At 38.0% G+C, this 24,585-nt stretch overlaps 1 protein-coding gene across 1 annotated transcript; it reads left to right on the top strand.

Moving 5' to 3' along the window:
* On the top strand, positions 1-23,922 carry DR1 (down-regulator of transcription 1). Its single transcript, XM_066376757.1, has 3 exons — positions 1-223; positions 10,671-10,834; positions 20,171-23,922. The coding sequence occupies exons 1-3, from the start codon at positions 4-6 to the stop codon at positions 20,315-20,317; spliced, it is 531 nt and encodes a 176-aa protein (XP_066232854.1). The 5' UTR covers positions 1-3; the 3' UTR covers positions 20,318-23,922.
* The last annotated feature ends 663 nt before the right edge of the window (positions 23,923-24,585 follow it).

The raw sequence follows: 24,585 nt of genomic DNA, 5'->3' as shown, positions 1-24,585 counted from the left end.
AGGATGGCTTCCTCTTCTGGCAACGATGATGATCTGACTATACCCAGAGCTGCTATCAATAAGATGATCAAAGAGACTCTCCCCAATGTCCGGGTGGCCAACGATGCCCGGGAGCTGGTGGTGAACTGCTGCACCGAATTCATTCACCTTATATCTTCTGAAGCCAATGAGATTTGCAACAAATCGGAAAAGAAGACCATCTCGCCAGAGCATGTCATACAAGGTAAGTGTTCTGTATGGGATTTTGTTTAAGTGAGGATCCGGGGACGGCTTGCTAATCGCGTGACCCGTTCATGTCAAAGCTTTCATTCCTCTCCCCTGATCAGTACTCGGAAATGAAAAGCCACGCGGGCATGGAGGCAGCGGGTGCCTTAAGAAAATCCGTTTGTAGTGTTCTCGTGCTACTTTTCATCCAGTGAGTGCAGATGAGGCTTGTGCAAGCATTTAGGTCAGCTAACATCCCCAAAGATAAAGTATTAGTTGTAGGCTCAATTTACACACAGCCAAGTACCCTGAAGCAAACAAGAATTCTGCCTGCTTAAAGTGGAACCTAGACGTGACAACTGAGAAATTGCCTGCCTAAAGTGAAACGTAGAGCATGACAACTGAGAAAGGCACCCAGAAGTGCCCTCTTGGAAAATTAAAATTCAGACAGGAACTTCAAACATGCGTGGAGACAGCACCCCTTCCCCAACGATCTTTTCACCAACGTAGAAGAAAAGTTGAATTTCCTGAACACGAGTGAAAAAATTCTTAACATGACTGCTCAGCATTGTAAAGTTTATGGTATTGAATAAAGAGAATGTATTTCCTGCTTTGAAAATGGTTTAATGGTCCTACTGTTCATCAAGTTACCAAAGCACTTCAGTTCTATTCTGTAGAAAAAGTGTGAATATTCTTTTTTCTTCTCTTTTCTCTTTCTCTTACTTTCCTTTTCTTTTCCTTCTGTGTGGCTTCCTTTGTCCTATGAAGATAGAATTGTAAAGCTTGTATTAATAGATTGTAAGATGTTTTTTCATGGAACATTTATTTCCCTGTTCTTTCCTGTTGTTGCTATTTAGATGTGTACACTTAAGTTTTTATTGAACATCACTTCTAAAAGTTTCAACAATTTCTTCTCACTTAAATTGGAAAGGGTTTAGTCCAGTAATAGGAATTTGGGAGACCATATTCTGATGATTTGTTTCAGAGATGGGTAGACATACTAGTCATAATGTTTTGGGAAGCACTTACATATAATACTCTTATGAAAAAGTTGCATTCAGTTTGAGGTGAAAACTTGTCTGTTATAATAATGCAATTAAAATATCAATTTCTTGATTGATTTTGAAGTCAGAAGTCATAATTAATTTTAATCATCTTGGTAGACAGGTGGCTGTCTGCCATTTTATTTTTATAATTTAACTTTTTAAAGGGTTTAAATAACTTCCCTGTTATTCTGAAGTAGAGAACACATCTGCTTATATTCTCTTCTCCATATCCAATATTTTACTGTCAATATTGACAGAAGGATTAAATGATTCACTTTTGTCCTTAATGATGTGTGGAAGGTAGATTTAAAATATATTCTGCATTTCCATTTCAGTACGTAAGGAGGAAATAAATCCCTAGGAAAAAGCATAGTTGACTTTTAAGCTGCTGGTTTTTTTGTTCTACTTGTTTGGTGTGCTGAATACCCTGGCAAGTAAAATGAAAGCCAAGTTGTTTATTTTTCCTCTTGTGTTTTTATTTTTACATTGTATGTGTGACTGTTGTCATAAGTCCTTCACAAGATAATCCAAACCAGATAGTTATAATTTCCTTTTACAATTCAGAAAAGAAAAAGGATCTTTTTACCAACATTGCCTTTCTAATGAAAATTACAAAAAAATTCTAAAAGATCTGCCTAAACATAAACATTTCTTTACACCAGAGAAGTGGGGATCATTCTAAAATTCTAATAACACATTACAATGTCTTCTTGGGTAGAGTTTATTCTTTTCTAGGATATATTTAGATTTCTGATTGACATGGTAGAATAAAAGTGCAGTTGTAGCAAGCAGTATGTTAAATGTCTCAACTTTGGAGTATAAAAAATTCAGTTTACCTTTGTCAGAAAGTTCCAGTGAAAGCACTTTCCTTTGTGTACTGAGTATGACTTATTAATTTAAAGAAATCATGTATTGACCTATTATAGCTTTATAAATTTACCTTTTTTTTTCTTGTAACATTGATATTGTTTAGTGGACAGGGACCTACCATTTTTGCCCGAAATTCTCCCCAATTTGGGGAATAGATTTTATACATTTATAATCTAATATTAGTCTTATATTGCTTAATCATTTCAAAGATTTTTTTTTGTCTTGAGTGGTTAAAAATTTTTTAAAGCATTGTTTAATGTGTGTCTATTTTGGGTGTTACTCTTTTTTTTTTTTAAGTGAGAGGCGGAGAGATAGTGAGATAGACTCCTTCATGCACCCCAACTGGGTTCTATCCAGCAACCCCTGTATGAGGCTGATGCTGGAATCAGTTGAGCTATTTTTAGCACCTGAAGCTGATGGGGGCTCAGACCAACAGCTATCCTCAGTGCCTGGGGTCACACTGCAACCAATCAAGTGGCTGGGTACAGGAGGGGAAGAGGAAAGAAAGGGGAATGGGAGGGGGTGAGAAGCAGATGGTCACTTCTCTTGTGTGCCCTGACCAGGAATCAACCTGGGAGGTCCATACGCCAGGCCAATGCTCAATCCACTGTGCCAGCCAGCCAGGGCCTGTTTTAGGTGTTTAAAGTGTGTTTTTTTACAGACTAACTCTGGAAAGCTAGGTAAATCATGGCAGATACATGTTTTACGTTTTGTCATTGTTGATTATTTAAGATTGTAGGATATATCCAAGTGGAATAACAATGTACATTTTAAAGTAGCATGATTGTTGAAGTTTGGAGTTTTAAGTAATAAGTTTAATGAACTAGACTTTGCTTCAGGACATTTCACTTGCCACTTGCTTTACCTTGTCAGAGCCAATTAATCATTTGAGTCAGTTTTGTAAATTTTAAGTTAAAGTTGAAGTAATTCTATTGTCTGTGAATCTGTGAAATACTATAACTTAAAACCGTCTAACTATAATGTTAAATTTAAATTTTTTGTGTGTTTCCATAGTCTATTATTTTATTTATTTCATAAAAAATAAAAGTTATAAAATGCCTGCATTGGAGTTGGTATAAAATGCATGCATTTGGAGTTGGTTGCTTCTAATACAACAGAGACTTAATTTTTTCTAGGTAATTAACGTATTATTCTATCAATATGAAAAATGTTTTTCTAAATGTCTTGCTTATTTTGAGTTTAAGAAAGCAGACTTGGTATTGAAGATTACAGATATACAAATGGAGTTCTGAGGTGTTCCTTTTATATTCTGTTGCTGGTTTCAGTGAACACATATTCTAACATATTCTGTTACATTATGGAAAGAATTGCCATTGAGAGCCAAGAGCTGCAAGTTCTACACTGGAAAGTCTTTCACCTTAGGCAATCTGTTAAATGTTTCCCCGTTTATGTATAAATAATCCTTAATAATTTTATGTATAACTTGCAGTTATTGAGAATCAGTCAGGTTTGAGAACCTTACATGAAATACTAATTTAAACAGTTCATATAGTGTTTCTGATTAAAATATTAAACTGACAGTCTGTTATGTTTTACCTTATATCATGTTGCCTTTTGTAATACCAAAATATAAGAATATTTTAAGTGGTATTATTTTCTTTCTGCATTTTTAATCTCTTGCTACATGTTTTTACACTTATGAGACTAGTAACTGAAAATAGTGAAAGTTTGAAAAAGTCTTTGAGGATTTGCTTCTTCAGCAATTGAGTTGCTCCATGCTATCTATGATGTGTGCCTTTTAAAAAATTTTATTCCCTCTGATACTGGTACTTTTGTAAAATACAATAAAAATAGATCACTAGAACAATAAGAAAAAAAGAAGCCCTGGCCGGTTGGCTCAGTGGTAGAGCATTGGCCTAGCATGTGGAAGTCCCGGGTTTGATTCCCAGCCAGGGCACATAGGAGAGGCACCCATCTGCTTCTCAACCCTTCCCCCTCTTCTTTCTCTCTGTCTCTTCCCCTCCTGCAGCCAGGGCTCCATTGGAGCAAGGTTGGCCCCGGGCGCTGAGGATGGCTCCATGGCCTCGGCCTCAGGCGCTGAGGATGGCTCCAGTTGCATCAGAGCAATGCCCCAGATGGGCAGAGCATCGCCCCCTGCTGGGCTTGCTGGGTGGGTCCCGGTCGGGCGCATGTGGAAGTCTGTCTCTCTGCATCCCTGCTTCTTACTTCAGAAAAATGCAAAAAAAAAAATCCTAAGCTTAAAAATAAATAAGTAAACAAATAAAAGATATAAATAAAAGTTTATTTTTTTGTTGTTAGATTCAGTAGACATTAAATTACTGTCAAATTTCTATAAAGGTTCTTTTTTTCCCCTTTATTGAGAAATAATTGACATATAACATTATATAAGTTTAAGTTGTACAGTGTAATGATGGATATATGGGTATATTATGAAACAATTACCACACTAAGGTTAGTTAACACATCCATCACCTTATAGTTATAGTTTTGTAATAAAGTTTCTAAAATGCTTACTTTGGTTTTCCATACTTTCACGGACCGTTACAGCAATTCTGGCATAAGTCTACAGACAACACTTTGAGTATTTTTGCTCTAAAGCCTAAACCAGTCTATTTTGGAAAGTAGATGTGAAATAGTTATGAAATCAAAGGATCTGAGTGAATGTAGAGAAGTTGTAATAATAATAAGAATGGTATTTTTGCCTTAATAATCATCCATATTGATACTTTTTTCCAGAGACATATGTAATTTGCATTGCACAATTTATCACATAATCAGTACTTTTTATTTTATTTTATTTATTTATTTATTTATTTATTTATTTTTTTGGTATTTTTCTGAAGCTAGAAATGGGGAGAGACAGTCAGACAGACTCCCGCATGCGCCCCACCGGGATCCACCCGGCACGCCCACTAGGGGCGATGCTCTGCCCACCAGGGGGCGATGCTCTGCCCCTCCACGACCAGAGCCACTCTAGTGCCTGGGGCAGAGGCCAAGGAGCCATCCCCAGCGCCCGGGCCATCTTTGCTCCAATGGAGCCTTGGCTGCGGGAGGGGAAGAGAGAGACAGAGAGGAAAGAGGGGAGGGGTGGAGAAGCAAATGGGCGCTTCTCCTATGTGCCCTGGCCGGGAATCGAACCCGGGTCCCCCGCACGCCAGTCCGACGCTCTACCTCTGAGCCAACCAGCCAGGGCCCATAATCAGTACTTTTTTAAGTTAGGATTTTATTATTTTTCTCAAAATTGATATACCTTTTGCTTTTCTTCTGCTACCCAACAATTATTTTTGAGTACTACTGTGTATTTGGCAGTGTGCTCAATACTGCTAAGGATGTGAAGATGAATGATATTTGATTCCTGCTCGTCATCTCTCTCATTGTCCCAGATTTCCAGTAGTGATACCACAGAGGACATGGTTCTTAAGGGTCTTCAGAAACCCTGCCAGGCTATTAAACCAAAAAGTCACTTTGGCTAACATCCTCTTAATGTATTTTTCAGGGAACTATATCACACATCTCTCTTCCTTCAACATACAAACAAAAGAAAATAGAGAAATTAGAGGATGTTATTATATATACATATTTTTATGAAAAACATGCATTAATGTTTTGAAGTATAAAGTAATTCAAACAAACTTGTTATATGGAACTTTTCAGGATTATATCATTTTTGTAAGTGGGTATCTTGTTAACCTCTGTCTTTCAAATTGAAAAGTGCGATAAGTAATTTTTTTTCTTCTAATATACCCTGCACTTTTCTGGGTATAGTTTTAAGATAATGGCAGAGGGCAGCAACCAGACCTTTGAGGAACAAGTGATGTGTGTATTTTACCCATAAATTTTTTAAAAATTACTTTTCTTTTTTGGCTTTTACTCTGAGATCCTTAGAGTCAGGGCCATTAACAGTTCATAAAGTCCTGTTGTACATATTAGAAAAAGGCACTGATTCCTTAAAAACCTTTACTATCATCTGCCCAAAAAAGCACCGATTTTAACATAAAAATTATAATATTGGCGTAATAAACATACAGATCTATGTTTATAATATGAACAGCCTTCCTTAGGTTGTACATTGACCAACCTGCATGACCGTAAATGACTCTTCTTAAGAGCCATTTCTCTTATATTTTAAGATTCTCCTTTGTGTAAAATGGGAATGCTATTATTACATGATAAGAAATGTAAAATATCTCCCTGTTTAGAACACACTATATACAGTTATTAATATGTTAGCCAAAATATATTTAAAATTTGGATTAATGTCAATTCAATTTTTGAATTTAAACTTATGGCTGCCCCTGTTAAACCGTTTTTTTCTCTTTTTTTTCCCTGTTAAACCATTTTATTAAAAGTACAGTATTTGTATATAGCAGCTCATTGAATAATATTAAATATTAACCTTTGATTTACTTGCAAAATTTTTTTGAAAGTGGTGTTGTCAACCTTAGATGTTTTTAAAGGTGAGTTTTTGTTAATTTTTAACCCAAACCTTCCATGGTTAAAGATAGTTTGGAATGAATTTTTTAAATGTCTAGTTTAGTAATTCAAGATATTTCAAAGAGGTATTGTCGATTGTGTTGATTTCTAAATTTTATAAATTTAATATTTTATAAATATACTTGTTCAACTTGAATTTAGGTGTGATGATACATGACTGTATATTTATTTAGGTCCTGTATCCTTATTAGGGTACTCTTTTAAACGTAAGAGAAAAAATAAAGATGAATAACACATAGTCTAAGTCAGATGACCAACTCTTTATGTACTAGATAGACACTGTGTTAAATGTCTTTTAACTAATTGTTGATTCCTACAACACTCGAACTAATACAAATGTAATAGTAAATAATTTATTTTGCTCCTCCCATGGGCAGCCTCTGTTCTAAGCTCTTATTTATATTAATTTATTCATTCTTCACAATTATAAGTACTGTTATTCTTTTTAGAGGCAGAGTTAAAGGAACTTTTGTAGGGTCGCACAGCTAATATGAGGTAGAGCTGGGGGTTTAGTCCCTGGCAGCATAGGGCCTGCATGCTTAATTGCTGTATTGCTTCTGGTTATAGGAAAATACACCGCTCACAAAAATTAGGGGATATTTTATCACTTCATATTCATTTTGAAATATCCCCTAATTTTTCTGAGCAGTATGTTATGGAATAAATACTGTTCACATTTTAGAGATGGAAAACTGAAGCTTAGAGATGTTAAGCAACGTATCCAAAGTTATACAATACAAATGAAATGACAACCAAATTTCTAATTCTATGTCTATCTGATTTCAAAAGGGGGAGATTAATTCTTGTCTAGGAGGATCAGGCAAGCTTAATTTGAAGGTGAAGTTTGATCTGGGCCTTGAATGCATTACCATCATCATTAATGTGGGAAACTGGTGCCTGCTGCAAAACACTGAGCAGCCAGGTTTAGTAGAAGTATGCAGGGATTTAGTAATAGCAGAAATAAAGCTGGAAAGGTTCGTGGGGCTAGATCCTGGAGGACTTGGGTACAGGACTAAGGAAGTATAACCTTCTTTAGAATGGCAGGAAATCATAAACCATTCCCTTGATTTCTTTTGGTATTAATATTATTGAAAATATACTACTAGTGCCTTTAAAAAAGAGAAAAGATAAAAATGTTGGCATTTAGCATTGACACTTAAAAAATAGTCTATTAATTCAAGTAAAAAATGTAGACTGTCTAATCTTCACTTAATTTTCAACTATACCCCAAGCTCCTTGAGGTCAGGAATTATACAGTGGTTGATTTGATATACAGAACTCAGAATAATGCATTGCTGAAGTTTTTTGGATGGCAAGGTGGGTTAGTATGTTAATTTAATTAAAATTCAGGTAATAGTACTCTACTTTTTGGCGTCAGATTATTTCTAAAGAGAATTAATGAAACTAGTCAATATTTGAAATAATTAAAGTTGAAATCATTTAAAATGTCTTAAAAACCAGTTTGTCTGAGAATGTAGATTTGTAAAGGTATATTTGGTATTCTCCCTGAAGAGCAAAGCTCCGAAGTTAAAATTTAGGGCATCTTTACTGAGGGCATTCTGGTTCATAATATCAAAGACTGTAAAAACTAATTAAATTAATTGTTAATTTACTGTGATTTTCACTACTTCTATTTCATCCTTGGCTCAGAATACAAAATATGCCTTTAGGGCCTTAGTCAACATGTAGAACTATACAATATAATAATAATTATTATTTTTTTCATTGACTTGAGAGAGATAAAGAGAAGCATCAGCAACTTGCCATTCTGCTTAGTTCCATAGTTCCATTTAGCTGTGCATTCATTGATTGCTTCTTGAACGTACCCTGACTGGGGACCGAACCAGTGACCTCAGCACACCAGGGAAACGCTTTTTCCACTGAGCCACCTGGCCAGGGTCTATACCAGGGGTCTCAAACTCGCGGCCCGCGGGCCGCATGTGGCCCGCCGAACAATTTTGTGCGGCCCGCAGACTAATCCACGAAGTTCAAAATATTTTGGATAAAATTAAGTAAGCCTAGGGGCCTACTTGTATTTTTCATTTCTCTAGCATCCTAGCTAGATATTAACTTAGTTAACAGCAGTTGTGATGCGAACTACAGTTTCTGGTCGTTTTGTGACACTGAGTAAACTGCATGTACAATTGTGCTTGTTGTACTGATTTTTTTTTTGTTTTCAACTGCAGTGAGAAAAGTGTTGCGTAACAGTTGCCTTTCGTAGACCTAGTGCGGCCCGCTGAACGGCTGTAATCTTGCTCTGCGGCCCACATGCTCTGCGGCCCACATGCTGAGTTGAGTTTGAGACCCCTGGTCTATACAATATAATTTTTTTTTGAAAAAAGTTTTATTATGAGTGAACATAGCCTGTCCTGTGGTGGGACAGTGCATGAAGTATCAACCTGGAACGCTGAGGTCACCGGTTCAAAACCCTGGGCTTGCCTGATCAAGACACATATGGGAGTTGATGCTTCCTGCTCCTCCCCCCTTCTCTCTTTAAAAATGAATAAATAAAATGTTTAAAAAATGAGTGAACATATAGTGTTTGCCTAGTATAGCGTCTACTCTTTTCCCAGCCAGCACTGAAATTTGGTTATTTCCCTTCCCTTTGTACTATTACTCACATTAATAGCTTCCTTTTTTTTAAAGGAAGGGCCTATACAATGTAATTTTAAATACTATGAGCCAAAAGGATTTTTTGTGTTTGTGTGACAGAGACAGAGAGAGGGACAGATAGGGACAGACAGACAGGAAGAGAGATGAGAAGCATCAATTCTTCATTGCAGCTCCTTAGTTCAGTGACTGCTTTCTCATATGCGCCTTGATGGGAGGGGGGACTGCAGCAGAGTGAGTGACCCCTTGCTCAAGCCAGCAACCTTGGGCTCAGTGACCTTGGGCTCAAGCCAGCGGCCATGGATATGTCTATGATCCCACGCTCAAGCTGGTGAGCCCGCCTTCAAACTGGCGACCTCAGGGTTTTGAACCTGGGTTAAAAGGAAATTTTATGCTTTATTTTTCTGTATTACAGAAGGCATTTAGAGAGTGCATTTTCTTGTATAATTTTCTTTCAGGATGTGAAAAAAAAGAATTTTTTGTTAATGCATCATCTAGCCTTGTATACCATCCTTTATCCCAGTTTTTCTGCCACACCACTTGAAATGATTTCATAGTGCTCCCTGTTAAGTTTTATTATTTTTAATTGATTTTTAAAAGAGAGCAGTGGCAGAGAGAGAGAGAAACATTGATTTGTTTTTCCATTTATTTATGCATTCATTGGCTAATTCTTGTATGTGCCCTGACTAGGGATCAAACCTGCAACGTTGGTGTATCAGGATGATGCTCTAGCCACCTGAGCTACGTGGCCAGGGCAAGTTTTATTTTCAAGGGAAAGTCAGCTGAATGTAAATGCTGAATTTCACAAGTTATTTCCACCTGTATTTCTTTTCTTTTGTTTGTTTCTCTTATAATTGCAACAGTATTTCTTCACTTGGTAGTTTGAGTCTTTGCTAAAGATAATTTCTGTTAGAATATTGGGCAAAAGAACTTATCTATTCTTTCATCCTGTTCTACTGAAATTTAGAGCATGTGTTACCAAAGCCTTAGAAAAAACTAAGCCAAATGGCACAAAATATGTTATTAACAAATATCTATCTAATATTTGCTTTTGTGTGTGTGTTCTTTGAGAAAGTGACTGACTTAATAATTTTTTATTTACTATGAGTGGCATAGAAAAAATGTTTTCTTACTAAAACCATATGTTCTTATACTAGACTTTTTTTTTTTTAGGAAATGCCTTTGTTTTTAAAAGATGAGTCAGAAAGAAAGGGAAAAGGGAAGGCTTGTGCCTTGAAATGTCCTTCTTAAGTTTTAACTAATTTGCTATCTAATATTGAGGAATTTAATAAAATATTTTGTCATAGCCATCCAGATAATTGCCATGCAACTAAAAAATAGGCAGAAACATTAGAAAACAACAACCTCCTCCTGAAAAGAAACACAAAAACTTAAAGTTCTATATATAGAAGGAAAAGCTATGTTCTTTCATTTGTTCATGTTTTCATATTTTCATTTTTCTAGCCCTAGAAAGTTTGGGCTTTGGCTCTTATATCAGTGAAGTAAAAGAAGTTTTACAAGAATGCAAGACTGTAGCATTAAAAAGAAGAAAGGCCAATTCTCGTTTGGAAAACCTTGGCATTCCTGAGGAAGAGTTATTGAGACAGCAACAGGAATTATTTGCAAAAGTAAGTAATGCTTTTTAAGTTATTTTCATCTGAATCCTACCCTGTTTGCTAATAGAAATCAGACTGGTTTCTGAAATAATTTCCTAAATCAGCACACCCCAAAGGATTTTCTTTCTGTGGCTTATTATTTGAGTATAGTATAGAGTCTGATGTTTAGAGATGGCCAATTTGACCTGTTTGGCCAATAATTTACTTTATGTAAAAGTAAATATTTGCAGTAATCTGTTTTCTAAGAACAACTCCAAATAAGTACTGAGATTTTATTTTACTTTGATTTTTTTTTTCAGACAAAATGACTATTTGAAAGCATGAAAAGTATACCTGAACATTCTAAAGATTTAAAATGATGGGCTGGTGAGAAAATACTCTGTCAAAATTTATGAGTGGCACATAAGGAAATTTTGATAAATGTCTACTTTGTACTTAAATTAGATCTTTAATACACCTTTAAAACACTCTAATCTTAAAATTTTTTGAAGGGCCAGTGGAACAGAGAAAGAAAACTTCTTGCTTGGTACAGTTCTAGAACCCAGTCTCTGAAGGATCAGCACCTGAGTGCTAATATCTCTCTAGTTTAAAAAAAGGGGAGAAGGTGAGGCTGTTTTTTTCCTACTAAGATCTAGCTTCTCATTTGAAATTGCAGGGTAGTTTTGGGTTGAATAGAAGAATAAGTTTTCCTACCAGTTACTGTAGTTACCTTTGGAACTGGAAAGTGTCATTTGGGTAATAATCCAGGTTAGCACTATAGTTGATCTCCTTGCAGTCATAACAACCAATTCCGTTTACATAAAAAGCATTTAAATTTTAAGTATTATTAGGCACTAGACAGCAGATAACATTTAAACTAATAAGAAAATAAAAACTTACTAACGGTTACTGAGTTCTAACTATGTGTTAGTCATGTTGCCAAGTAATCTAACTGTATGATTTTATTTAATCCTCACAGCAACCTATGAGATAACCTATGAGTGTATATGCTAAAATGTATAAGTACTAAAGAGGACAAACCTTTGAAGCAGGTGTGAACACATGCAAACAGTGTTATAATCCATATGAATATAAGGTAACAAGGAAGGAGCAGTGATTTTAAAAAACCATTAATGTGCCTGACCAGGCGGTGGCAAAGTGGATAGAGCGTCGGACTGGGATGTGGAGGACCCACGTTCAAGACCTTGAGCACGGGCTCATCTGTTTTGAGCAAGGCTCACCAAGGTCACTGGCTCAAGCAAGGGGTCACTCGGTCTGCTGTAACCCCCTGGTCAAGGCACATATGAGAGATCAATCAGTGAACAACTAAGGAGCTGCAACGAAGAATTGATGTTTCTCATCTCTCTTTCATCCTGTCTGTCTGTCCCTATCTGTCCCTCTCTCTGACTCTCTCTGTCTCTGCCCAAAAAACACCCCAAACCATTAGTGTGTATCATTTGCTTTTCTTTTTTTTTTTTACTATTGCACATCACCTAGAGGGTGCCAAATTAAACATCTGATGAAAGGGAAAAGGTGCTCTGTTAGGTACTTTACATACTTTGCAGAGTTCGTTCGTTCGTTCATTCATTCATTCATTCATTCATTCATTTATAAGTAAGACTAGGGGAGATACAGAGACAGAATCCCACATGTGCCCTGACTAGGGTCCACCCTGCAGTACTTGTCTGGGGCCTGTGCTCTGCCCATGTGGGGCCATCACAACCAACTATTTTTAGCACCTGAGGTGGAGGCTTGACTGAGCCATCCTCAGCGCCTGGGACCAATGTGCTCAAACCAATCGAGCCATAGGTGCAGGAAGGGAAGAGAAAGAGAGAGAGAGAGAAGGTGGGGGTGAAGTAGATGTTCACCTCTCCTGTGGGCGCTGATTGGGAATCGAACCTGGGACTTCCACACACCATGTTGACGCTCTACCACTGAGCCAACCAGCCAGGGCCTCTTTTTAAATTTATTGATTTTACAGGGTTTCTTTTTTTGTGTGTGTATTCTTCTGAAGTTAGAAACGGGAGGCAGTCAGACAAACTCCCGCATGCACCCGACCGGGATCCACCCGGCACGCCCACCAGGGGGTGATGCTCCGACCATCTGGGCCATTGCTCTGTTGCATCCAGAGACATTCTAGCGCCTGAGGCAGAGGCCACAGAGCCATCCTCAGCGCCCGGGCCATCTTTACTCCAGTGGAGCCTTGGCTGCGGGAGGGGGAAGAGAGAGACAGAGAGGAAGGAGAGGAGAAGGGGTGGAGAAGCAGATGGGCGCTTCTCCTGTGTGCCCTGGCCGGGAATCGAACCCGGGACTCCTGCACGCCAGGCCGACGCTCTGCCACTGAGCCAACTGGCCAGGGCTCAGGGTTTCTTCTTTAATTTATTGATTTTACAAAGAGAGGAGATGGGTGGGGGGAGGGATGAATAGTACCAATTCATAGTTGCTTCACTTTAGTTTTTTTTTTTTTTGGTTTTGTTGTTGTTTTTTGCAGAAACAGAGTCAGAGAGAGGGATAGATAGGGACAGAAAAATAGGAATGCAGAGAAATGAGAAGCATCAACCATCAGTTTTCCATTGCAACATCTTAGTTGTTCATTGATTGCTTTCTCGTATGTGCCTGACCGTGGGCCTTCAGCAGACTGAGTAACCCCTTGCTCAAGCCAGCGACTTTGGGTCCAAGCTGGTGAGCTTTGCTCAAACCAGATGAGCCCACGCTCAAGCTGGCAACATCGGGGTCTTGAACCTGGGTCTTCCACATCCCAGTCCGACGCTCTATCCACTGTGCCACTGCCCAGTCAGGCCACTTTAGTTGTTTATTGATTGCTTCTCCTGTGTACCTTGACTGGGCAAGCTCAGGATTTTGAACCAGTGACCTCAGCTTTTCAGGTCGACACTTTATCCACTGCCACTATAGGCCAGGCTGCAGAATTCTTATGTACAATATAAAATTTTTTTTTTTTTTTCTGAAGCTGGAAACAGGGAGAGACAGTCAGACAGACTCCCGCATGCGCCCGACCGGGATCCACCCGGCACGCCTGCCAAGGGGTGACGCTCTGCCCACCAGGGGGCGATGCTCTGCCCCTCCGGGGCATCACTCTGCTGCGACCAGAGCCACTTTAGCGCCTGGGGCAGAGGCCAAGGAGCCATCCCCAGCGCCCGGGCCATCTTTGCTCCAATGGAGCCTTGGCTGCGGGAGGGGAAGAGAGAGACAGAGAGGAAGGGGGGGGGGTGGGGGGTGGAGAAGCAAATGGGCGCTTCTCCTATGTGCCCTGGCCGGGAATCGAACCTGGGTCCCCCGCACGCCAGGCCGACGCTCTACCGCTGAGCCAACCGGCCAGGGCTAATATAAATTTTTTTATATCCATTTATACATTAAGAAACAGATCAGAGATAGAGAAACTTTCATAAGATCATTCATTCATTTGTGCTACTGATTTTTAATAAAGTGCTTACTATTGACCAGACATAGTGCTAGGTTCTAGGCTTCTGTATGCAACCATATACAAGAGTGATAAATTCCTATCATTACTGAGCTTGGTTTACTAGGAAGGATTAAATTAAACATGTAAAACGGGTAAGTTCATACAATTAGAAAGTATTAAGAGTCTCAGTTCAAACTTTTGTCTTCTTACTCCAAAGTCTGTGCTGTTTCTACAATGCCATGCTAACGCTCTAGCCACCATTTTGTCTTTTTAAATTTATTTTGGAATTTTTAAATGGAACATGCTTTATCCTTTCCAGAGCAAAAAGATGAATGAAAGAAATAATTGACTGCCCGCCAAATCTGTCTTCACCTCTCTCTTCTTATCATCTGCTTTTTATTTCCTTTTTCTTATCACCCTCTTTTCTTGCCCTGAGCTATGGGTGAAGATTCTTTGCTTTAATGAGGAGAATTAGCAGAAAGTTAAATTATAGCAGCTGCCTAGTACTTCTTCCACAGAGCACATAGTACTTAAGCCCTATATCTGAAAGGAGCTGATAAGTAAATACAACTTTTTTCATCAGTTTCATTTCACTTCATCTTTTAGACTTAATTTTAAATACATAGTAGCAGTCTCATTTGAAGCTCTTTTACTGCCAAAAGCAAATACTTGGAAAGGAGGAAACTTAAATATCAAGATTATAGTTAATTATAAATGAGTCATTTTAGCATGTGAGAGTGAGAATCTTAAAACATAAATGAAAATTTCTAAAGAAGAAATTAGGAAGTACATGCCTACTGACCTCTTTCACACTCCTATTTTAGAAGAGAAATATTTGGGATAGATTGGGTAAGAGGTAAGGGAAAAAGGAGATCAAAATTAATACCATTGAGCATTTTAATTTGTAGAAATGAATACAAATTAAATTTATCAATCAACAATGATTTTAAAGGGGTAGGAATGGTTTGGGGTTTTTTTGTTTTTGTGTTTTTTTATTATGTGAAAGATGAGAAGCATCAACTCATAGTTGTATCACTGTAGTTGTTCACTGATTGCTTCTCATATGTGCCTTGCCTAGGTGGCTCAAGCCAGCGACCATGAGATCATGTTGATGATCCCATGCTCAAGCTGGTGACCTGACCCTGAAGCCAGATAAGCCTGCACTCAAGCTGCGACCTCAGGGTTTCAAACCTGGGACCTCAGCGTCCTAGGTCAATGTTCTTATCCACTGCGCCATCACCAATAAGGAAAGGAATGTTTTTATGTTTAGAGAGAAAACTATGGGGGCCATGGTACCTAAAAGGTAATTAAATTTTATTTTATTTTTTAATTTATTGATTGATTTTGAGAGAGAGAGAGAAACAGCAATTTACTGTTCCATTTACATATGCAGTCATTGGTTTTTTTTGTATGTCCCTTGCCTGGGGATCAAACCCTCAACCCTGGCATATCAGGATGATGCTCTGACCAACTGAGCCACACACCCAGCCAGGGCCATAGTCAGTTAAATTTTAAATATATATAACTGGTACGTGTCTTTGCAGATCATTGAATAAACTGCAAGATCATTCATCTTTGCAATAAAACCTGTGTAGAGACTTGAAATTATTTGTGCTATGAAATTATATGTATTTATAATTGATTGGGCCACAGGATATGTATTCTTTTTTGCGTGTGTGTGACAGAGAGAAACAGAGAGAGGGACAGATAGGGACAGACAGGAAGGGAGAGAGATGAGAAGCATTAATTCTTCATTGTGGTTCCTTTGTTGTTCATTGATTGCTTTCTCAAATGTGCGTTGATGGGGGGCTACAGCAGACTGAGTGACCCCTTGCTCAAGCCAGCTACCTTGTTTAAGCTGGTGATCCTTGCTCAAACCAGATGAGCCCACGCTCAAGCCGGCAACCTCGGGGTTTCAAACTGGGGTCCTCCATGTCCCAGTCTGATGCTCTGTCCATTGAGCCACTGCCTAGTCAGGCAGAATATGTATTCTACAGTTGATAAATTTACATATTTGTTTTGCCCTTCAATGTTCTTATGAACTCTTTTTTGTTTGTATTTTTTCCAAAATTAGAAGTGAGGAGGCAGTCAGACTCCTGCATGAGCCCAACCAAGATCCACTGGGCATGCCTACCAGGGGACAATGCTCTGCCCATCTGGGGCTTCGCTTTGTTGGGGCCAGAGCCATTCTAGCACCTGAGGTGGAGGCCATGGAGTCGTCCTCAGCGCCCGGGCCAACTTTGCTCCAATGGAGCCTTGGCTGCGGGAGGGGAAGAGAGAGATAGAGAGGAAGGAGAGGGGGAAGGGTGGAGAAGCAGATGGGCGCTTCTCCTGTGTGCCCTGACAGGGAATCGACCCAGGACTTCCACACACCAGCCGATGCTCCACCACTGAGTTCTTATGACTCCTAAAATGTTTTTTGTGAAGCACTCTTAGTCTATTCTGAACTCTGGGTAGTCCTGCCATAAAAATAAATATTTCTGTGTGTTAGAATAACTATTTTCCATCTTTCTTCATAAAATGGGGAAGTAGTTACTAAAGAGAAACCTAGTTTGTAATTTTCTAAAAAAAGTTTTCATAAAGAAGGTATAATATATGTACACTAATAACTGTAATATGAGGCTGATTACTCTCATGAAGAAGATATAAGGAGATCCCAAGTACAGAGACATCATATTCAATTTTGGTGATGTGGGAGGGTGCCAATTGGTAGATAGTCATTTCAGCCTGAAACCCACCTTTCTCTTCTCCACTTTGTGACAGGGCCTAACCCTCCGCAAACCACCCTTCTGCTTTTCTAGCTGACTACTGTTAGACTCTAAAGGCCAGTTGGGGTATCTGGAGGGCGATTACCAGGCTGGAGGAGGAAGGCAGCACTAGGCTTTTTTCCTTTAACTTCCTGTTTTTTTCAAGTTCCTTTGAGCAATCTAGCAAGGCTTCTTCATCCTGGCTGCATCAGTTTTATCCTGTAGCAGGACTTGAATCTAGTTTGCAGTTTCTCTAATAGTTACAGAACCAGCCTGAACATTCATCTCCTTCCTCAAGGATGTGTCTCAAACTTTGGGGACCTCCTCCAACTTTAGAGATTCTAGTTCCAGTCAGTCTGTGCCCCTTTTTTCAGAGGTCTGCATTTCAGTTCTATGAGTTGTTCTTCTAAGCCAGTGGTTCTCAACCTTTCTAATGCCGTGACCCCGCAATACAGTTCCTCATGTTGCGGTGACATGTTGGTGACCCCCCAAACCAAAAAAATAATTTTGGTGGCTACTTCATAACTGTAATTTTGCTACAGTTATGATTCGGAATGTAAATACCTGATATGCATTATGTATTTTCCGATGGCTTTAGGCGACCCCACTGGGGTCGCGAACCACAGGTTGAGAACCGCTGTTCTAAGCTCTTAATTTTTAAAAATTCCAGCCTTTTCCCTTGCTTCCCCCATTTTAGGGTTGGTGCTGGCTCTGCCTAGTTGCCACCTAAATGACACCTTAGTGTTTTTCTCTTGCCTTTTTCACTTACCTGGTTACCAACTTTATACTTGGTTAACAATCTTTTGTTAAATTGTTTCTGTTTCCTAACTAGTGTTACTTATATCTCCTGATTAGATCATGAATTATACTGGGAGGAATCAGAAAAAGACTTCGTGAAAAAAACTTTGTATTTGGTTTGACTTGAAGGAAGAGTGAAATTTTAGTAGGTGAAAATCAGGAAATTTCAAATAAAATTAGTATCAGTATGAATAAAAGTAATTAAGATGTGATGGATGGTATATATTTGGGAAACATTATGTTCTATGGTTTTTGTTTGTTTTTTAGTACAAGGTACATATTACAAAAAAAGATTAGAGAACTAGATTGGGGCAGGCAGCAATTTGGAGGACCTTGCCACAGGCTGAGAAATTTGGACTTAAATGGTAACAATTAAATGATTTTTTTAAACTGTAATAATGACCTGATTAGAATTCTCTTCTAGAAATATTTGGGTAATAAATTCATGACCAATTATTAAGAAAACTTAGGAGTATAGAGGTTAGGCTGAGCACCACTGTTTTTCCACAAGACATTTACTCAGAAAATACTAGGGGCCTCGGCCCTGGCCGGTTGGCTCAGCGGTAGAGCGTCGGCCTGGTGTGCGGGGGATCCGGGTTCGATTCCCGGCCAGGGCACATAGGAGAAGCGCCCATTTGCTTCTCCACCCCCCCACCCCCCCCACCCCCGCTCCTTCCTCTCTGTCTCTCTCTTCCCCTCCTGCAGCCGAGGCTCCATTGGAGCAAAGATGGCCCGGGTGCTGGGGATGGCTCCTTGGCCGCTGCCCCAGGCGCTAGAGTGGCTCTGGTCGCAGCAGAGCGACGCCCCGGAGGGGCAGAGCATCGCCCCCTGGTGGGCAGAGCGTGGCCCCTGGTGGGCGTGCCGGGTGGATCCCGGTTGGGCGCATGCAGGAGTCTGTCTGACTGTCTCTCCCCGTTTCCAGCTTCAGAAAATTTAAAAAAAAAAAAAAAAAAAAAAAAAAAAAAAAAATGCTAGGGGCCTCTGTATAGGGAATCCAATAATGAATATGAAAATAGTTTTTATTCTTAAGTCTAATGGAGAAAAAAGATATTTACTCAGATAATTAGAGAACAAAGTATGAAAATGCATAGAGAATTGTAGCATATGAAATAGAGCACAAAATATGACCTAGAAGGGTCAAGAAAGACTGACTGATTTGTGTTTTAAATGATAACTAGAAATTGGCCATTCATAAAGGATGGTATGAGCCAGGCTTAAGGAACAATTGTGAGAAAGTCAGAGAGGGAGAAACAGCATTGTTTTGATAGCATTTAATGGAAAATTATATGATCTTTTCAAGAACAGATTTGTTTTTTTTATTTTTTTCCTCCTTTGTGTTGTTTCTGCTAATGGGTGAGATTAAATTGGAAAAGAGCCTTGACTGTTGCAAGAGTGCATGTAAATTGAGAAGGGGTTGCCTGTTGCCACAGTGCACATATTGCATATGTATGCATCTTGGTTTTTAAAATCCTGTATTTTTTTATAGAGGATAGATATATTGAATGAATGGATTTTAACTATCCCGTTTAAATTCAGCCCTTGGTAAGTGTCTTCATTAATGTATACATAGGAAGGGTGTGTGTAGGGTAGTATGTATGTACATGTGTGTATTTATAGAGAAGGAAGAGGGACAGAAAAGATTAGGTATGTAGATAGATAGATAGATAGATAGATAGATAGATAGATAGATAGATGATAGAGAAACTCAAAAGATAGTTATTACATTCATGCATCATACTTTTCCCTAAGTTAGGGATACTGTAGTAGAGAGCCTTTAAGCTACAAAAAAATTTGTAGATCGAAAAATGTTTACATCAAAATTGTAAGTTGAGAGGACAGAAGAATCAAGTGAAACAAAAGAAAGAGAGAAACACGGGCCAAGGAACAAAAGAGAAAATACTGTGATTTCTCTGTCAACTTTTTCAGCTTCTTCAATTGAACCAAAGGTCATAAATTATGTGACATAAAAGGGGACTATCTGGGCCTGACCTGTGGTGGCACAGTGGATAAAGCATCGACCTGGAAATGCTGAGGTCGCCGGTTCAAAACCCTGGGCTTGCCTGGTCAAGGCACATATGGGAGTTGATGCTTCCAGCTCCTCCCCCTCTTCTCTCTCTCTCTCTCTCTGTCTCTCCTCTGTCTCTCCCTCTCCTCTCTAAAAAAAAAAAAAAAAAATGAATAAATAAAATCTTTAAAAAAAAAAAAAAAAAAAGGGGACTATCTGTAAGAGAACCAATCTCATAGAGTTCCTGTTCTCCAGATGTACAACAATTATATAGTGGATGGGAAATATCCAAATTTGATAATGACTAAATCTGCAATTGGCTTATTCTACATTTAACCAAAGTGTGTATGTTGGGGGCTTTTAAAAAAATTATTTTGTTTTATGTTTTTGGTGTTTAGGCTAGACAGCAACAAGCAGAACTGGCCCAGCAGGAGTGGCTTCAGATGCAGCAAGCTGCCCAGCAAGCCCAGCTTGCTGCTGCCTCAGCCAGCGCATCGAACCAGACAGGTTCTTCTCAGGATGAAGAAGATGAAGATGATATCTGAAATTCACCAGCTGAGGTTCTGTTTCCTCTATAAATGTTTTCCCTGAACAAGAAAACAGTGAAAGAAATGCTTATCTGTAATTTTGTATGCATCTTGGTGGACTTGCCACTGGTATTCTAGGGATGTTTGCTGTTAACTTTCATCTATTGTGTGCTATTCATGTAAAAAACTGTCTCTTTGAACTATTGAAAATTTAAGGTTCAGTATAATATCAATTTTGAATTTTTAATGGTGTTTATGAGATTTTTAGATAGCAGTGAGTCCTTTATTGATCAACAAACAGTGTTACAGAAAACTTCAAGTTTATAAAAATACATTGACATTTATACAGAAATTCTAAGTCTGTATTTTCATTTCCTCTTCACTTAACTAAAAATTGGGAATTTTAATTATTGGGAGGTGCTGTGTAATGCAGTAGACATTAGATCAGATTGATGAAAAAAACAAGGAGTTCAGTTCTATAGTATCTGATTTTTTTCTTTTAAAATGAGTATATATACAAGCAATAAATATATATATATATATGCTCAGATAAGTATACTTAAACCAAGACATTCAAAAGCTAGGAAGGGGTATGTTCAATAGTAGTTCTATAAATTTGGTGGGTTTTGTTTTTGATTTTGTTTTATGTAGAGGTAAAAAACTTTTATTATGGCATAATTCATTTTGAACTATACTATTACATTTCAAAGATTGCCCAATTTTGAGGACTGTCACAATTCTTACTATTTCACTCCAATAATTGTCAGTAGTATTAATTACTTAGTCCATCCATGTTTATTGGAACTTGTGAAACAATTGCTTAGGTTCCATTGGTTTAACTGAGATTAATAAATATTCAAACCTTTGTTGGGGGAAAGAAATGAAAGTTAATAAGCATGCTTGCTATAAAAGAGAGATTTTTTGTAATTTAACTTATAGTTTACTTATTGTTTGTTTTTAGCATTACTCTTACATTTTCTTGACTAGATGGCCTACCGTGCCCAATGCTTCCTTTTGAAATGGCATCATTGTCTCCATCATAGAATGATAGCTTTAAAATATGATTTGTTTTGTTTTAAAAAGCATGTCATGACTAATCAGCCCTATATGAAACTTAAAAGTAGTTTCAACCTGCTCATTAAAAGAAAGGAAGCTTTAATTTGATTCTAATAAAATATAGTAGTGATATTTATAGGAATCCAGTATGTTGAAGAAATGGCATCTTGTCTGTATTTTGGAAACAAAATGGGGAAGCCACTTAAGATAGTATAAAGTAATCTAAATTCCTTTGTTGCCAAATCATTTAAACTTCTGTATCCACCAAGCCCAAGGATGGTTTCAGGGTGGCTGCCAGGATTCCAATTTTAATTAGCTAAATAAGTTTACAAGTATTAGATTTCTTAATGATCATATTTTACAGCTTTAGAAAAAATGAAATATTTGTTATACATTTATTAAATACACTTCCCCCATGCCATGAAAAGGTTAATTTTGCTGAATGTTTTAAGTTGAAGTTGATATTGTACCTATAAGTTCTTTGGACAAGAGAGAAGGGGTTTTTGTTTGTTTTTTTTGTTTTAATTTAAGTACCAAAGGTAGTCTACTCTAAGAAACAATAAGTTAATAAGTGTTGGCTTTTCTAATTTGTACTGTAACATCCTTATACTTGCTATTTTAAGTATATCTATTTCTTAAGTAAACAACTTAGATATTTTTCCACACCTTTTTTTTTTCTGATGCAGAGTTCAGGTTCATTAATATTTTACTGCATCTGATAATGTATTATATATGTTTGAAAGCCTAGTGACTTTGCATTTGGACATTCTTGTGATTTCATATGCTGTATTCTTCAAGCAATAAAATTCTGATGTGTTTTATAAATTGTTTTTATATTTAATCATTTCTATAGATTAATGGCAGAAGATTTATGTTACTAATATTTTTATTAGTTTCTAGAATCTAAGGCCCAAAAGATACTTTGATCATTTGGTATGTAGTGCCTGACTTTCTTCTTTGTTTACTATTATTTTAGAAAATGTGGTTTTACTTATATTTTTGTAATTTATAGTCCTAGGATCCAGGTATAACAAAGCTAATTTAAGCAATGTTTACTTTAGCTTGTTTTTTTAGCATTTAAAAGTCACTATTATGTATGTTAATATTTTAAAAAATCTTTTTAGAGAAACAAACCTTCAGCATTCTTGAGAAATAAAGTTATTGTTTAGTGTTTTCCCCCTCCTTGAATATATATCTGTCTTTCAGCAGACTATCAGATTGTTATGTTGAAAAGGCACCAATTTTAAAACTGTGTATACCATACATTTAGAAGAATAGACAGATAATGGTTTTCACAAATAAAGCATACTCATTTCACCAGCCCTCAAACCAAGACACAGAGCATTATGAGCACCCCATAAACCTTTCTCTTTTTCTCTTGCCCCTATCTTAACATTGTCTTCTTATTCCTCCCCAGAAGTAACTGCTATTCAGACTAATAAAACCATAGGTTAGTTTTATCTTTTTAAAAATTTTTTCCATTGATTTGAAATAGAGAGAAAGGAAGGGAGAGAGGAGAACAAGGAAGACATCAACTCGTTCCACTTAGTAGTTCCATTTTAGTTGTGCACTCATTGATTGCTTCTCCTGTGTGCCCTAATGGGGGATCAAACCTGTAACCTTAGTGTGCAGAGACAATGCTCTATCCACTGAGCAACCTGGCCAGGGCCGTCTATATTATTTTATGTAAATGTAATCATATATCATATACTATTTTTTTGCTTATTATATTTGTGAGTATACTGGTTTCCTGATACCACTGTAACAGATTATCACAAATTTAGTGACTTAAAACAGCACAGATTTATTTTCTTGCAGTCCTGGAGATCAAAATTCCAAAGTTAGTTTCATTAGGCCAAAGTCAGCATATAAGCACAGTTGGTTCCTGAATCTGGAGATTATGAGTGGAAAATCTGTTCTCTTGCCTTTTTTCGGCTTCTAGTGACTGCCTATCTTTCTTGGCTAGTGGTCCCTTCCTCCGTGTTCAGAGCCTCTGCTTCCATCATCACAGCATCTTCTCTTCTGAAGTTAAATCTTCCTCTGTCTCTACATCTAGGGCCCACAAGATAATCCAAAATAATCTGCCCATTCAAGATCCTTAATTGAAATCACATCTGCAAAGTTTTTTATGCCATATACGGTAGCATTTACAGGCTCCAGGAAAGAGGTTGTGGATATCTTTAGAGGCCATTTTTCAACCTCTAGAGTGAGACTGATTTATATTGTTGCATGTATTTGTAGTTCATTCCAATTGCTGACTAGTATTTTATTTATCCATTTTATTATATCCAAAAACCATTCTACCATTGATGAGCATTTGAAGAATTTCTAGTTCTGAGCTATTATGAATAATGCTGTGAAGAACATTCTTATACATGTCTTTTGGTGAGTGTATATATGCATTTCCATTGATATATACCTGGGAGTGGAATTACTGGGTCGTGGGTTGTGCATGTATTCAGTTTTAGTGTCTACTTGGCAGTTTTCCAAAATGTTTGTAAGAAAGCACCATTTTAATGTGTATCATAATAATGAATTACTAATGTTCTAGTGGCCTAAGAATGTTGATGGATTTCTCAAAATACCTAAATTATACCAAATAAGTTATACTTGATACAGCAGGTCTGTTCTTATTTAGTATCATACGAGGGAAAATAAAAACCAAAGTATTTGTTCTTGGTACTGACACAGTAGTAGTATTATATACTTACTGGGTTATTGTTCCTCAGAAGAAATTCAAGTTTTAGATAATTATAAATAGTATGTTGAGTTTATAAATAATATACTTAGTTATAGAAAGCTCATGACTTAAATTTTTAATTAAAATATTTTTTATAACTTTTTTTTTTCTTTTTCTGAAGCTGGAAAAGGGGAGAGACAGTCAGACAGACTCCCGCATGCGCCCGACCGGGATCCACCCGGCACGCCCACCAGGGGCGACGCTCTGCCCACCAGGGGGCGATGCTCTGCCCCTCCGAGGCGTCACTCTAGCGCCTGGGGCAGAGGCCAAGGAGCCATCCCCAGTGCCCGGGCCATCTTTGCTCCAATGGAGCCTTGGCTGCGGGAGGGGAAGAGAGAGACAGAGAGGAAGGGGGAGGGGGGTGGAGAAGCAAATGGGCGCTTCTCGAATGTACCCTGGCCGGGAATCGAACCTGGGTCCCCCGCACGCCAGGCCGACGCTCTACCGCTGAGCCAACCGGCCAGGGCTTTTTTATAACTTTACTTAGGTA

This window comes from Saccopteryx leptura, chromosome 3 (assembly GCF_036850995.1).
Source record: "Saccopteryx leptura isolate mSacLep1 chromosome 3, mSacLep1_pri_phased_curated, whole genome shotgun sequence".
In the NCBI taxonomy this organism is placed as follows: domain Eukaryota; kingdom Metazoa; phylum Chordata; class Mammalia; order Chiroptera; family Emballonuridae; genus Saccopteryx; species Saccopteryx leptura.
The sequence above is the reverse complement of the archived record's forward strand: the minus strand, read 5'-3'. Positions and strand labels throughout refer to the sequence as shown.

What these genes read in the sequence shown, in the direction of transcription:
- DR1 (XM_066376757.1), top strand. Translation starts at nt 4, where the DNA reads ATGGCTTCCTCTTCTGGCAACGATGATGATCTGACTATACCCAGAGCT. An exon ending in GCCAGAGCATGTCATACAAG is followed by an intron (nt 224 to 10,670) that starts GTAAGTGTTCTG and finishes TCATTTTTCTAG; the next exon opens with CCCTAGAAAGTTTGGGCTTT. An exon ending in AACAGGAATTATTTGCAAAA is followed by an intron (nt 10,835 to 20,170) that starts GTAAGTAATGCT and finishes TTTGGTGTTTAG; the next exon opens with GCTAGACAGCAACAAGCAGA.